The sequence below is a fragment of the Anomaloglossus baeobatrachus genome, chromosome 6 (genome assembly GCF_048569485.1).
Source record: "Anomaloglossus baeobatrachus isolate aAnoBae1 chromosome 6, aAnoBae1.hap1, whole genome shotgun sequence".
Classification (NCBI taxonomy): domain Eukaryota; kingdom Metazoa; phylum Chordata; class Amphibia; order Anura; family Aromobatidae; genus Anomaloglossus; species Anomaloglossus baeobatrachus.
In genome coordinates, this window is record NC_134358.1 from 101939573 (window position 1) to 101955890 (window position 16318).

The 16318-nt window shown below is 43.5% G+C and overlaps 1 protein-coding gene across 1 annotated transcript in view; it reads left to right on the forward strand.

Annotated features, from left to right (window-relative positions):
* TPD52 (tumor protein D52) overlaps positions 1-9219 on the forward strand; it is a 275297-nt gene extending 266078 nt beyond the window's left edge. The window contains exon 7 of the mRNA XM_075353150.1: positions 9052-9219. Coding sequence (XP_075209265.1) covers positions 9052-9178 — 127 coding nt within the window. The 3' untranslated portion in view covers positions 9179-9219. The remainder of the gene's footprint in view (positions 1-9051) is intronic.
* The last annotated feature ends 7099 nt before the right edge of the window (positions 9220-16318 follow it).

The following is a 16318-nucleotide window of genomic DNA, read 5'->3' on the forward strand; positions in this document are numbered from 1 at the left end:
TGGCAGATTTTATACACTTACCTCCTCAGTACTTGGTGACACCACTCGGTAAGTTTTTATGGTCTGTCAATTCCTGCTTAAGTTGCTGCGATTCAAGCTTCAGTGTTTTGTTCTTGCATTGATACTTTATTTTTTTTTTATTTTTTTTTACAGTATGCAATTTTATTGGGCTTATGTTAACTGATATAATCTATTGAACTTTATATAATTCAATAAAAACTACAGTTAGAAAAAAAAGCTGCGATTCCTCAAAGCTTTTTCACTTTTTTAATAACTCCATTCGCAGTTGATCGCAAAATATTTCGGTGGAAAGAAAATTGAGAATTGTATTTGTTGCATCGGTGTTATAGGATCATGCTCCAATCGGTGAACTCTTCATAACAAGTCGTTCTATCACAAATTATAGTAAAGGCAGACTGTATGGTGAGGGGCCGGATGTACATCGGGACTGAATAAAGACCCCAAATTCAATAATTATGACTTGTCCCAATACTATTGTGCATGTAGTGTAGATGCCATGGTCCCGTAGTAGGGCTGCCGGAAGTCAGTGCCATATTGATCTCATTAGTAAATATAGGCGGAATTATTACCATAGCCATTTTGGTCATTGAGTAGAGTTTGGGCTTATACCAGGTAACCAGTATGGCTGAAGATATTTGACGATCACTAAACATTAATGGCCCTTAAAAATGATTGATTGTTCTCTCAATCATTTTTCAACTAGCTAACACCGTACCAAAACTTATTCTCTTGTCCCTTAAAAGTTAGACTAATTGCAGACAAGGCTTTTGCAGTTTACTGGCATAAGTGCACTAAAAAAATAAAGTATCTCCCATCTTTTCCGAATTTATAAGTCTGGAAACAACGCAGATTATTTGTGAACGTTTTCTGCCACTTTTGAATTTGAAAAATTGTCCTGATGCAACGTAGGTCCAACCCGCCATCGCCGATTTATCTCACAAAGTAACCAAAAACAGAGAAAACTGCAAATTCCTGTTAACTTACATATATCTCCTGTACCTGAATGACAAGGGGCAAGATGAAAAGTTCATTTTATTTATGTTTTCAAAGCAAAATGCGCGCTTTCTGTAAGATTAACGTATAAGTGCTGTATAACTCGGGGGTGTTGAATAATCCCTTAATGTACACTCTATTGCATGTTATTCCTTGTTTGTGGATCAAAAGGGAGCGCGCTAAGCAGCACTTTGATCAGATCCTGGTAAAATGTACGTTCTGATGGGAGATGTGAACATAATTGACGGTCGTGTTCCTGAATTGTGCTACGCAAGAAAAAACGCCGTTTTGATCAGTGAATTTTTAAGGAAAATATTTTAGAGTTAAGTAAAGAGATGAAAGGCTGGAGTATGCCGAAAGAAGAAAACGTCCCCTCTGAAAGTGTCTGCATAAAACCCTCCAGCGGTTCAAGAGTTCTTCTAGGCCAAAGTTTTGTGACTTGTTTTATCCCTCAAAATGTGATTTATTTTTTTTAAATTTTTTTATATATATTTTTTTTTTTTTTTTTTTACCTGCACTGCTCAGATTGTCTATAAACAGAAGTATTGAAGAAATTGAGGTGATGTTCATTCATCCACATAAGACTTTGAATTAGGAAAAGGCTACATCAATTCCCGGATACCACAGCTATCTAATATCCCAGGCTGCATACAGTCATGGAAGAAAGTGTTGATACCCTTAAAATTGTCCCTGAAAATTAAGTATTTCTCCCAGAAAATTTATTACAATTACACGTTTTTTTTTATACATATTTGTCATTTGTTATGTGTTTGGTTTTTTTTCTGTTGTTCCAATACACACCGAGATAAAAAGACAATTGGACGTAATTTCACAAAAAATTCCGAAAACAATCCGAACAAAATTGTTGGTACTCTCAACTTAATATTTAGTAACTAAATAACTGCAATCAATCACTTCTTATAACCATCATCAGGCTTCAAACCTCTCTCAACTGGAATTTTGGACTCTTCTTTTGCAAACTGCTCCCGGTCTCTCATATTTGAAGGCACCTTCTCTCAACAGCAATTTTAAGATCTCTCCACAGCTGGTCAATGGGTTTTAGTTCCGGATTCATCACTGGCCACTTCAGAAGTCTCCAGCTCTTTGTTATCATCCACTTCTGGGTGCTTCTTAAAGTATGTTTGGGGTCGTTGTCCTGCTGGAAGACCCATGGCCTAAGACATAAACCCAGCATTCTGACACTGGGCACTACACTGCAACCCGACATCCAGATTTCATGATACCTTGCACACAGTCAAGGCACCCAGTGCCAAAGACAGCAAACTGACTCCAAAACATCTTTGAACCTCCACCATATTTGACTGTAGGTACAAAAAGCTCTATCGTAGTCTCATCTGTCCACAAGATTCTTTCCAAGAAGTATTTTGGCTCTTTTGCGTACATTTTGGCAAAATTGCAGTCTAGGTTTTTTAAGTCTCTGTGTCAGTAGTGGGGTTAGGCCGGGGCCACACAGGGGACTCCGGCGATCCTCGCATGACACTTGGCTCATGCTGGCAGCACAGCGGGAACTGAGTGTCATGCGAGTGTCACTGCGACACTCCTCCGTTGCCGACTATTGCCATTCTCGCTCTGCACTTGCAGTACACCGATGTACCGCGAGTGTAGTGCGATTTTTTTTTTTTTTTTTTCTCTCGCCCCATAGACTTGAATGGGTGTGAGAGAAACTAGGAACGCATTACAGTCGCAGCATGCTGCGATTGTTTTCTCGGTCCGATTAGGGCTGAGAAAATAGTCGCTCTGGGGGGCTGACACACAGGCTAATATTGGTCCGAGTGGAATGCGATGTTTTATTGCATTCTACTCGCTCCGATTTTCATTCCGTGTGGCTTAGGCCTAATACTGGATCTCCAAACATAGTGTTTCATTTCATTCAAATGTCAACGCATAGTTTGACACAGATGCACCCTGAGCCTGCAGAACAGCTTGAATTTATTTGTAACTTTTATTTGGGGCTGCTTATCCACCATACAGACTATCCTGTGTTTCAACCTTTCATCAGTTTTTCTCTGCCTTCCACGTCCAGGTAGATTAGCTACATTGCTATAGGTTATAAACTTTTTGATTATGCTGTGGACAAAGTAAAATCAAGATCTCTGGAGATGAACTTTATAACCTGGAGATTGTTAATATTTTTCAACAATTTTGGTTCTCAAGTCCTCAGACAGTTCTCGTCTCCTCCTCCTCCTGTTCTCCATGCTTAGTGTCGTGCACGCACAGACACACAATGCTAATGTGACGCCCTGGACTAGCCAGGTAGTCACATACATACCAACATACACACCCCCACCCTAGGCAGTTACAGCAGTCAATCAAAAACCCTTGTTGCCTCCCTCCAGGGTCTGATGTCCACACCAGGTGGGGCGGAGCCAGGCGGTTGGCCCCACCCACCGAGGAGTTCACAGACCTGGAGGCGGGAAAAGTGACAGTTCAGTTTAGGAGTGGAGGAGTGAGGAGAGTTCAGTCTTGGAGGTGAAAGTGAGAGGAGTGAACACTTGAGGTATCTGGGTTGGAGCCCAGGCACTGACAGCAAGGTTGGCAGACAGTGGTGGCCGTCTGCAGGAGTTGGTGGAACTCCGCAGAGCCGTAAGGACCGGGGTCGGGCGTCGGCCCACCGGTACCGGACCGGGGAACTGAGTGAAACTGAGCACACAGGCAGGACCATCGGACCCCGACCAGGCTTGGAGCTGCCGTCAGTAGTCAAATCCGAATGTGACAGGAACACCCGGGGTTCCCTAACAACCAAGTCCCGATTGAAGGCAACCGCTCACACCGTGAGGATATACAGCCACCGCCACAGGCTAGAGATCCAAGGGCCAGCGCCTGCGGGCAAAACTGGCTCCTACGGCACCTATACGCCGGGGAGCGGACTACCGGTGGGCAACCACAGGAGTCAAGAACATTTACAAAGGTGCAGGGAAAGACAGCCACCATCAGCCGTCCGGGGAGAGCACAACATCAACACTGCAGCCGGCTGCGGGACCCGTCCATCCGTCCATTTTGGTTTACCAGAGACTTTGTCAGTGATTGTCTGAGTGAGTACACCAGTGCCGTCTGGCACCGCGCCGCGCAGTCCCTGCACCCCAGCCATCCAGCCTCCCCGTTACACCACCGGGCCCCGGGATCACCAACCCCCTACCCACGGAGGGGACAACATCCCAGCTGCACCCTACCATCTCTCCCAGGATCTCCGTTACCAGCAGCGGTGGTGCCATCATCACCACGTCCCGTGGGTGGCGTCACGAACAATCTCCCTAACCAAACCACCCCTTTTCACTCACGGGCGAGGAGCACTGCTAGAGTCCCCGGGTCCGGTCCACCACTCGAGCCACCGAGCAGCAGCAGCAGAAGCTCCGGACCCGAGCGTGGTGAGCGCGTCCCCCTCCGCCCGCAACACTAACATTGAGTCAACTTCTCCCCTTTTTATCTGGTTTCATATTGCCGATACCCGTTACTAGTGAGTTTGAACGAGCATCACATGATTGAAACAAAGTGGTTGACTCACAATTTTGGAAAGGTGCCAACAATTATGTCCAATTTGCCATTATTTCTTTCATTTTTTGTGTTTCAGTACACACAAGGGAAATAAATTTGTGTAACAAAACATTGTAATTGTAATCATTTTCTGGGAGAAATAAATCACTTCCTGGAACAATTTCAAAGGTGACAACACTTTCCTTGGTGGTTAAATTACTAAAGTTCTCAATAGTAGAGTGTTTACAAAGAGTGTCTTTGCTTTGGAGGACTTGTCTTGCTCTGCCTTATCCAGACAGCTCAGCTCATCCATTTCAGTAGGAGCTGTGAAATGTAGTGTTCCCGAAATGTAGTCCTCTAGAACCACCAACAAATCATGTTTTCAAGATTTCCTCAGCATTGCGCAAGTGGTGAAATTATTCCCTCTGTAAGGAAATCCTGAAAACATGATCTGTTGGTGGCTCTTGAGGACTGGAGTTGGGGAACATTTAATGTGTCATGCTTACTTTCCCCTGCGGTGGTTCTGTAGGGAGGTTGGACAGCTTTTTTCCAGGATTCCAAGTGATTGCTGGAAGATAAGGACCACTTTGGGGAAAAAGGTATCAAAAATGTATCAATCATGCGTTTTGTTTGGCAGTTCTGAATGTATAGCTCACTGCAGTAAGATGCTCCAAATTGATTTAGAACTGCAGACTTTCTTACAAGTTTGATTCATTTTTGTGCTGACCTTGTGCCAGAAAAAAAAAATATCTATGCCATCCCTGAATTGGGGTAGGTTTCAGATTCAATGTGCATTGAAGTTAATCTTTCTAGACTCTCTAGCTACCAGCCTCTGGTGAGAAGCCTAGCCCTAGATTGGGTTTACAGTAGAACCTTGGTTTACGGGAACAATCCGTTCTGGGAGTGTGCTTGTAAACCAAGTTACGCATCTAGCAAAACAAGATTTCCCATAGGAAATAATGGAAACTCAGACAATTCGTTCCACAACTTGTTCAATGTCCCATCCTGGTCCCCTATTGTGCCATTCCACACACACACACACACACACACACACACACACACACACACACACACACACACACACACACACACACACACACTATGCTCACCTAACCTTCCGTTCTATCGCCGGCCTCATGGTTCTTGTAGTTCGCCAGTACAGGATGTGTATAGGGTAACCATCCCGACCAATGCCAGACCTTCCGCTGCCAGTGCGCTGACATCAAAGGCATGAGCCGCTTGCCTTTGATTGGTCAACACGCTGCCTTTGAGAAGCGGCTGACAGTGGAAGTTCCTCAACCGTCGCGATGTAAATCGCGCAATGCGGTTTTTCGCTGCAGACAAAAAAGGCTGCATGCAACGTTCCATCCGGCCACCGCATCGGCTAAATATGCCGCATCCGGCAAAAAACTGATGCAACGCAAGGCCATGTGGCACAATCCGGCGCTAATGCAAGTCTATGAGGGATAAAACGCATCCGGTGGCAAAAAAAAGATGCATTTTTTCTGCAAAGCGCCGGATTGTGCCTTGTGTGAAAGCAGCCTTAGTCTGTGTGGAACGGACATCACTACACAGCCAGGAGTGGGGCTTCAAAACACAATCGCAGATCAAGAGCTAATGAATGCGTATTACACATCTGATTATTTTCACATTTTCACCCGTCACATTGCACATGTGGGCTGATCTACACAGCACATTATACATCAGAAGAAGCTGAGCTGAATGTTATATATCAGTGTTGAGAAAGATTACAATATAACATGTATTTAAAGGAAACCTGTCAGGTGCAGTGTTCCCTGCATGACTGTGCATGTAGAGATAGCTGTCAATCACTAAATGGACCACCTATTGGACTTGTATACATACAAATACCAGGGATTTAAATGACTTAAATGGAACCTGTCCGGTGCAGTGTGCACCCAGGACCACGAGCAGTTCTGGGTGTATATTACTAATCCCAGCCTAACTGTCCCTGTATACACTAGCATAGATATATAAGATCTTTAGAAATACTTTTTCTAAAAATCTCTTTGTTATGCTAATGAACCTGGGGACTAGTCCCAAGGGCGTTTCTCCCCTTAGCTAGTCGGCCCACATAGCATGGTAGCACACCCCTGTGGGCGTACTAACATGCTAATAAATACGCAGCGACACCGCACATACCTCACCGTTCATGGCGGCCGACAGAGGATGGATGCGCAGTGCGCATGATCTGGAGTCCCTGGGGCGTCCGATCAAACGCTCTAAACGGATTCTGGGTGTAAGGCTAAGTTCACACTTCCGTTGTTTTGTATCAGTCACAATCCGTAGCCTTGAGGAATTACGGTATCCTGCAAAATATTTTGCAGGAATCCTGTTTTTCCCCATAGGCTTCTATTAGTGACGGATTGTGACTGATGATGCTGCGTTGCATCCGCTGCGTCGTGGTCAGTCATTTTTTAACTGACCGCCGGGCGAAAGCAACGCAGCATGTAACGTTTTTTGAGCAGCGCGATCCGTAGGATTTCGCTGCGCATGTGCTCTCTGGCTCCCCGCCCCCATAACCAGGATAAACATCGGGTAACCAAGCAATGCGCTTTGGTTAGTTACCCGATATTTACAGTGGTTACGGGTGCAGGGAGCCCGCGCTAAGCTGGTATCCAAGATAAATATCGGGTAACCAAGCAAAAAGTGCTTTGCTTATACCCGATATTTACCCTGGATACAGTGTGCAAGGAGGCCGACACTTCACCACTCGGCTCCGCCCCCTCCCGCACTCCGGATGTGTACACTCAGACACACACACTCACACACACACTCACTTGTCCCCAGCCCTGCAGTCCCCGCGGCACTGACGTCCTCAGCTCCACGGCCCCGCTCGGCTCCGCCCCCTCGTGCTCCGCTCCCTCCCGCGCTCCGCATGTACACACGCATGTAGACACACACACACACACATATATACATATACACACACACACACACACATACATACATACATACATACATATACATATACATACATACATACACACACATACATACATACACACACACACACACACACACACACACACACACACACATACATACATACATACATACATACATACATACATACATACATACATACATACATATACATATACATATATACACACACACACACTCGCCTGTCCCCAGCCATGCAGACCGCGGCACTGACGTCCTCAGCTCCGCACCCCCGCACACAACGGAGTCCGCCAAAGAAATTCTTTTCTTTATCACCGTTGTCATCTGTTGTACAACGCATCAGTCACATGCGTCAAGCAACGCATGTGACTGATGCAAAACAACGGAAATGTGAACTTAGCCTAAGCTTCCCAGCTTCAGGGAGGTACAGTGTGCCTGACTAAAAGTGCTGAGGACTCAAAATTATGCGCACTGCGCATCCACCCTCCGCCGGCTGCCATGAACAGTGAGGTATGTACGGTGTCACTGCCTATTTATTAGCATGTTGGTCACCTCATTAGCATAAGCTCTTTAGAAATACTTTTTCTAAAGATCTCTATCTATGCTAGCGTACACAGGAATGGTTAGGCAGGGATTTGTATTATGCACCCAGTACTGCTCATGGTCCTGGGTGCATATTGCACCTGACAGGTTCCCTTTAAGTCATATAAATCCCTGGTATTTGTATGTATAAAAGTCCAGTGGGCGGTCCATTTAGTGATTGATCGCTATCCCTACATATACAGTGAACACTATCACTGAGTGGGACCGCCCACTGGCCTCAATTCCATACAAACACCAGGAATTTAAAAGAATAAAATGCATGTTTTATTGAGAATTCTCTGTAATTTACAGTTAAAAGATTTTTTTTGTGAATTTTGATTATTTGCTCTTGTGTTTATCAAAAATCCAAATTGTCTCTACTGACCTCATCAATTCACGTAGTACTAAATGATCAAATAGCAAATGAACCCTATAGAGGAAGTGTAAAAAAAAAAAAAAAAATCTAGTGAAAAAAAGATTTGTAATTTGATGTTGGGAAATCCTGCGGGTCTTTACAATAAAGATGGTGCAAGCGGTGATCAAGAAGGAGAATTAGGTTGAAGCCGCTGAATTGTGTAAAGAAACTAGAAGCGTGTTACAACAGAGCCCAGATATAAGTACAAATATCCATAATGAACCCTGCCCGAGGCGAAGTTTAGCGGATAATAAATAACTATTATTCACCTTAACAGCTCCGGCCGCTCCGTGCACGAGAGCCGAGAACAGGCAACACAACCTCACAGCAACGTAGGGCGACACAATGACACCTCTGTGTAGAGTAACACTTCACGGCGGCTTCCAGGGAAAGTGCTAGATATCAGATCCGTACGGTCTAGCTCCAATTCGGCATAAAACACTTGTTGGGCCATGATTACATTGAGTGACCTAAAACAGTCTGGTATTTTTGCGCTGCGGCTATATTAATTTTTTTGTTTTAAACCTAATATTAATTGTTGTCTTTTAACTGTAGTTGTGCTTTATAAAGGTTCTCGGAGGAATGTGGCTGTTCTTAAACTTCTTTCTTTTCTTTTCTAGAAAATACCAGAAAGGGACAAGAGTGCGTCTGAGATTGAACGATCTGGAGATGACATCCAGGTTCTTGGGGGCGTACACAGATACAACCCTGCTGGAGGCCGATGCCGTGCTGCTCGGAGTGCTGTGATATACTTATCGCCATTTAATAAATATATATTCTATATAGTATGGACATTTGGGTTTTTTTACTGTTGTATTTTATATTTTTGTTATGTTGTCTGTAATGGGCATATTTGTGACCAGAGTGGTTTTTGTTCTTCTTATTATACTTGAAAGAAACAAGTCGTTAAGTAATTTTTTTTATTTATTTAATAGTTTCATACTCCGTACATCTCTGTGCCCCGATCCCTTTGACCAACGGGTTTTTCCCTAAGTATATACATTCGGAGAAACTGGTCAGTCAACTGGAGCGAGGTTGAGGAAAAGCGGATGGGGAATTTGCCTCGGACTGGTCAGCCAAGACACTTAGGGCCTGATTTGTTAAGATAGGTGCATGCAGGAGTAACATGCGATATTCATATAGCGGCACACACCACTTAAACATTTAAAGGGAATCTGACATCATTTTTTTGCTACCTCATGTGAGAGCAGCATAATGTAGGCAAAGTCATCCTGAATCCAATGGTGTATCACTTAGGCTACGTTCACATATCAATTTTTTGGCATCAGGCACAATCTGGCGTGTGCCTGATGCAATGGATCCGGCGCAGAATATGCAAAAACTGATGCGCCTGATCCTTTTTTTTGATGGATCCAGTATACCTGATCCGTCAAAAAAACGGATCCGGCGCATCCATTTTTGCATCAGTTTCGTCCGTTTTGCTGGATCCGTTTATTTCAATAAATTGGAGCATGCTCAGTTTAAAAAGACAGATCCGGTGTCCGCATCCGTTTTTTGCCGCATCGCGCCGGATCCGGCGTCCATAGGCTTCCATTGTAAATCACGCCGTATCGCGCCGGATCCGGCGTCCATAGGCTTCCATTGTAATCGGATCCAGCGCAATACGTTTTTTGTCAGAGACAAAAAACGTTCAATGAGACGTTCCATCCGGCCACCGCATTGAGTAATTACGCCGGATCCGTCAAAATCCGGATGCAACGCAAGGCCATCCGGCGCTAATACAAATCAATGGGGATAAAACGGATCCAGCGCCGGATCTGTTTTATCAGTTTTATTTCCGGATTGTGCCTGATGGAAAAAAAACTGATGTGTGAACGTAGCCTCAGATTACTGGGTGCAGCTGTGCTGAAACAATGTGCAGTTTTTGCTGTAGACATGGCTGTCCCCGCCCACACCAGGCTTTCTATAGAGATTGACACCTCACTGTTAATGTACAATCAGAGGAGGGGGGCATGCCGGACAATATGGTAGGAGGCAGGTAGCCACAGCAATGATAAGGGTCTGGCTGCTAAAACAAACAGCAAATAAAGAAAAGATCAGACTATGACAACACAAGCATGCCTGAACTTTGTCTTAACCCATACACATGCTGGCTTTAGATTATATAGCAAAAACCTGCTTACAGATTCCGTTTAAGCGCATCTTCTCACTGGCGTGTGCCTCACCGGGAACCTTTGAAAAAATTGCCGTCTGGACTTTCCTCCGTTTTTCCATGTATGCTTACTTTGAAATTCTGCAGCATGAGTAGAATATACCCAGCGCCAATCACAAAGCTGGGGTCTGATTGATGCTGTCTGGAATTTGGCCCACGTCAATCTGATGTCAGGAATCTTGGGCAATTTCTGGTAGTTGGTACCATAATCACCATAAAACTGGTTACCAACCGTGCCGTCAGCCAGGGGTCTACATGAAGAACTGGACTCTGCACAGTCACTTGTATTAACCTGAATGGATCGTCTGCCTCCTTGCACAAGATTTTCTTTCTCTACCTGATGATAAGTGTTCTTTTAGACAAGACGGCGGCAGATGTTTCTATTTTTTGAAATTTCTCTACAAGAAAAATACAATATTTCACAGGTCACAATACACTCAATGGTGACTCCATACGATAGAGATGTCTTGGGTCCCCGGGAAAGAGAGATGGCGCTCTGGCTTATAGATGAGGGTCCTGAACTCTCATTTAGGTCATTTCTAGAAAGATTTTAATGATTAGTAATTGTAACATGAGAATATGCACTTTATCCTCACATTCTTAATGATGGGCAATATAACATCTGCCGAGATGATCAAAGTTTACCAATTAATATCTAATCTGTGTGAAGATTAATATTTCCAAAACACATTTTGTTTAGCAGCGGGACCATTCTGACAATTTTGATTTCTTTGGGACATTATTTTTTCCTATTGGACTAAGCACTTATTGGCAGGTAGTTGCTAAATATTTAGCTGATTTCTCCCTCTGTACGCTGGGAATGATCGTTGAATACAGCAGAACAGGCTGGTGGTTAGCTACTATCTGACCATAGGTGCTTAGCCCTATAGAAAAAAAAAAAAGTCCCCGATAAGCCTTTCACACTAAAGTGATTCTACAAGCTGGCATTTTAGTAATCTATGGTCTCTAAATGCCCAAGCCCTGTAGGATATTAAATACTCAAAGTATGACAATGGATGGTTCACCTTTGACCACTTCAGGTCCTTGTAGTAAGAATACATGGCTCCTCAATGTCGCACACAGATTATAGAAGTGTTTAGATTATAATAGGACTCGTTACTTATAGAGAACCTTGGACTGTTATAAATCTTCATTAATCAAAGCAAACGAGAACCATAATTGAAATTATTTGTATCCTCTAATCAGTAAATTGTTAAATGGTCTCTAATTTCTTGGCTTTTAATTACGCTGGCCTTGGTGAACATGCTTATGTGGAACAGCTGCATTTGGGGTAGTAAAACCAGTGCTATATCGTCACACAATTATACAGGTAGGAATTAGTGGGGAAGTCAAATAATATGAGGAACTTCCAGCTGGACGCCAGTATTAATTGACTTTAAATTTTAGACACCTTAAAGTGTAAAGTGCCCCTGGGTCTCTGTGTAGAAATGGCTCATTATGGTGTAGAGTTAATGACTGAGGAGATGCATGTAAACATTATCATGGTAGATGAGTACACAGCATTTACCATTGTTACCTTTACGTTTTACAACATTTTTCTCCAGGTTCACAGCTGCAGCACAGAGATGTCTGGTCCTTTATCTTCTCCACATCTTCAAGCACATGTCAAGTACTTCATCTGTTCAAAATCTCGTTGATTGGTAGAAGAGGTCTAAGGGTTTGTGCCCACGATCTGGACATATTATGTTCTAGACGCAGCGTGTTTTCTCCTGCAGAGATGCGAGTGTTGTCCATCCAACGCAGCTGCCCGTACCCACGACCAGGGTTCGGGCAGCTGCAGACTTCACGTCTCCACAAGCATAAACTGCCTTGCTTCAGGTCACTTTACGCTGCGTAGAAAAGAAGAACAGTGGGCAAGGGATTTCTAGAAGTCCCATGCTCTGTGCTTCTACTGTAGAATGCGCCGTGTCCAAAACGCTGCTATTCCTGATCGTGGGCACGCAGCCTTAGGGGTTGTCTCATGTTTGTACAGTGCAGAGTGCTTGGAAAAAACAAGCAACTTTACAGTTTCACCAATTACAAATCCTCTATATTCTCCATAAAGGAGAGATTTTTAATTCTATAATTTACATTTTATTGCCGTGGCTGATTTCCAAGGCTTCACTGTGTTGAAGTTAACTGGATCACTGGATTTGGCCCACTTCAGGTCCCTGCTTCAGAGCCTTGGTTAGCTGTATTGGACAGCATGGTGTTTGGGCCATGGCTGAGCCATGCAACTAGCCTAAACTATGAACAGAGGCAGGGGAACAGTGCAGAACAAATATAGTATATTATAAGTGAGTACAGCTTTCACATTTTTGTAAATATTTTTACATTTGTTTTCATAGGACAACACTGAAGATAAGACACTGATGCAATGTAAAGTAGTCAGTGTGCAGCTTGTGTAACAGTGCAAATTCAGTGTGCCCGCTAAATAACTCAACACACAACCATTAATGTCAAAATCGCTGGCAACAAAAGTGAGTGCACCCCTAAGAGGAAATGGCCAAATTGTGCGCAAGGGGTCAATATTTTGTGTTACCATTATTTTCAAGCACTGCCTCAACTCTCTTGGGTATGTAGTTCACTAGAGCTTCACAGGAGCCACTGGATCCTCTTCTATGACCACATCACGGAGCTGGTGGATGTTACAGACTTTGCGCTCCTCCACTTTTTGTTTGAGGAGACCCCATAGATGTTCTGATGCTCTACAGTGTTTTAAGTCTCGAGACATGCTTGACCAATCCATCACCTTTACCCTCAGTTTTGTTTTGGTTTTTTTTGTAAGGCAATGGTTGTCCTAGAGGTGTGTTTGTGGTCATCATCATGTTGGAATACTGCCCTGCAATCCTGTTTGTAAAGGTAGGGGATCATGCTCTTCTTCACAGCACATGTTGGCCTTCATAGTTCCCTCAATGAACTGTAGCTCTCCACAGCCGACAGCATTCATGCAGCGCCAAACCATGACACCCACTTGACACTATCTAAACCAAATAAGTTTATTTTTGTCTCAACAGTAATCCATGTCCTTAGTCTGCTTGTCTTCAGCCAGCTGTTTGCAGGTTTTCTTGTGCATCTTTAGAAGAGGCTTCCTTCTGGAACAATGGCCATAGAGACTAGTTTGAAGCAGTGTGCGGTGTATGGTCTGTGCACTGACAGGCGGACCCCCCTCCCTTGTAACCTCTGCAGCAATGTGGCAGCACTCCTCTATTTTGAAACTATAACTTCTGGATATGATGCTGAGTACGTGCTCTCAACCCCTTTGGTCGACCATGGTGAGGTCTGTTCTGAGTAGAGCTTGTCTTGTTAAACTGCTGTATGGTCTTGGCCACCGTGCTGCAGCTCAGTTTCAGGGTGTTGGCAAACTTCTTATAGCCTGAGCCATCTCTATGTAGCGCAACAATTTTTTTTTTTCTTTCAGATGCTCAGAAAATTCTTTGCCAGGAGGAGCCATGTTGAACTTCCAGCAACTAGTATAACAGTGTGTGAGCGATAACACCAAATGTAACACGCCTGCTCCATATTAGCACCTGAGACCTTATAACACTAATGAGTCACATGACACTGGGGAGGGAAAATGGCTAATCGGGCACACTTTGGCCATTTTCACTTAGGGGTGTTCTTACTTTTGTTGTCAGTGATTTTGACATTGAAGGGAATCTGTCAGCAGGTTTTTGCTATGTAAGCTGAAGACAACATGATGTAGGGGTTAAAAACAAACATCAAGTGTGCCTCTCATCAATGTGTGTGCTATTCTTTAATTACACTAATGGCTTGTCCGTGTTCACACGCATACAAATGAAAATCTATGGGGATCCTAACACCTCGGTGTTTTCACACTGACCGTGTGTCTGTTAGATGCACACAGAGACATGCTCGTTTTTTGACCGGCAGCACGGACACTTACAAGTAAATGGGTCTGTGATAAACACGTACAGCATACAGGTGGCATTCTTGTGCTGTCAGTGTTTAGCATTGCAAAATATAGGAGAAGCTTTGTAATTTCATTCTTCCTTTAACCTTACTGGAAAAACATGGATGATGCACACGATCAAAACGGAACGTGCAACACAATTTTTTTTAAACAGATGTATAATGGAGGACCAATAGGCAGCTGTTATGCACACGTCAGGTTCTGTTGTATGTGTTCTGTCCTTTCTATAGTCATGTCTATTTTTTTGTTGACGTGATTTGGAATAAGAATTATCGATTTCCTATTTTTTATTAACTTTGGGGATCAAAGTCACTCATTTACATAAATGGCTTTGTAAAAACAAAACCATCACTTAACTGTATCACATGATATCCAAGAGCTGTCTGGGTTTCCCGGAGTAGTTGATAGCTTTGAATTTTTTTTTCTCCATATAACAACAGATGGCATGTACAGTAAATTGTAAAAACTGACTACCTTCATTTTTCATGTGCAAGAGAAAGAAATAGTTAATTCGGATTAAGTGATAGTAGCAGGAGGCAAGAGTTGAAAGTATTGCAGAGGGCAGAGAAAGCAGGCTATAGAAAAAGAGGAAAGTTCAGCACTATAGCTGAGCAGATACAAGAAAGCAAGTCCTCGCATCCAGAATGTATTCCACGGAGGGACACTCCTACAAGAGAAAAATCTGAAATGTAGAGTGGGTATGGAAAGTATTCAGACCCCTTTAAATTTTTCTCTGTTTCATTGCAGCCATTTGGTAAATTCAAAAAAGTTCATATTTTTTTCTCATTAATGTACACTCTGCACCCCATCTTGACAGAAAATCCGAAATGTAGAAATTTTTGCAGATTTATTAAACAAGAAAAAACTGAAATATCACATGGTCATAAGTATTCAGACCCTTTGCTCTGACACTCATATTTAAGTCACAGGCTGTCCATTTCCTTGTGATCCTCCTTAAGATGGTTCAACGCCTTCATTGGAGTCCAGCTGTGTTTAGTTAAACTGATAGGACTTTATTTTGAAAGGCACACACCTGTCTATATAAGACCTCACAGCTCACAGTGCATGTCAGACCAAATGAAACTCATGAGGTCAAAGGAACTGCCCAAGAAGCTCAGAGACAGAATTGTGGCAAGGCACTGATCTGGCCAAGGTTACAAAAGAATTTCTGCAGAAGTCAAGGTTCCTAAGCGCACAGTGGCCTCCATAATCCTTAAATGGAAGAAGTTTGGGACCACCAGAACTCTTCCTAGACCTGGCCGTCCAGCCAAACTGAGCAATCATGGAAGAAGAGCCTTGGTAAGAGAGGTAAAGAAGGACCCAAAGATTACTGTCGCTGGGCTCCAGAGATGCATTAGGGAGATGGGAGAAAGTTCCACAAAGTCAACTATCACTGCAGCCCTCCACCAGTTGGGCCTTTCTGGCAGAGTGTTTCGACGGAAGCCTCTCCTTAGTGCAAGACATATGAAAGCCCGTACAGAGTTTGCAAAAAAAAACAAAAACACATGAAAAACTCCTAGACTATGAGAAATAAGATTTTCTGGTCTGATGAGACAAAGAACTTTTTGGTGATAATTCTAAGCAGTATATGTGGAGAAAACCAGGCACTGCTCATCACCTGCCCACTACAATCCCAACATTGAAACGTGGTGGCAGCATCATGCTATGGAGGTGTTTTTCAGCTGCAGGGACAGGAGGACTGGTTGCAAGTGAAGGAAAGATAAATGTGGCCAAATACAGAGAGAATCTGGAAGAAAATCTCTTCCAGAGTGCTCTGGAC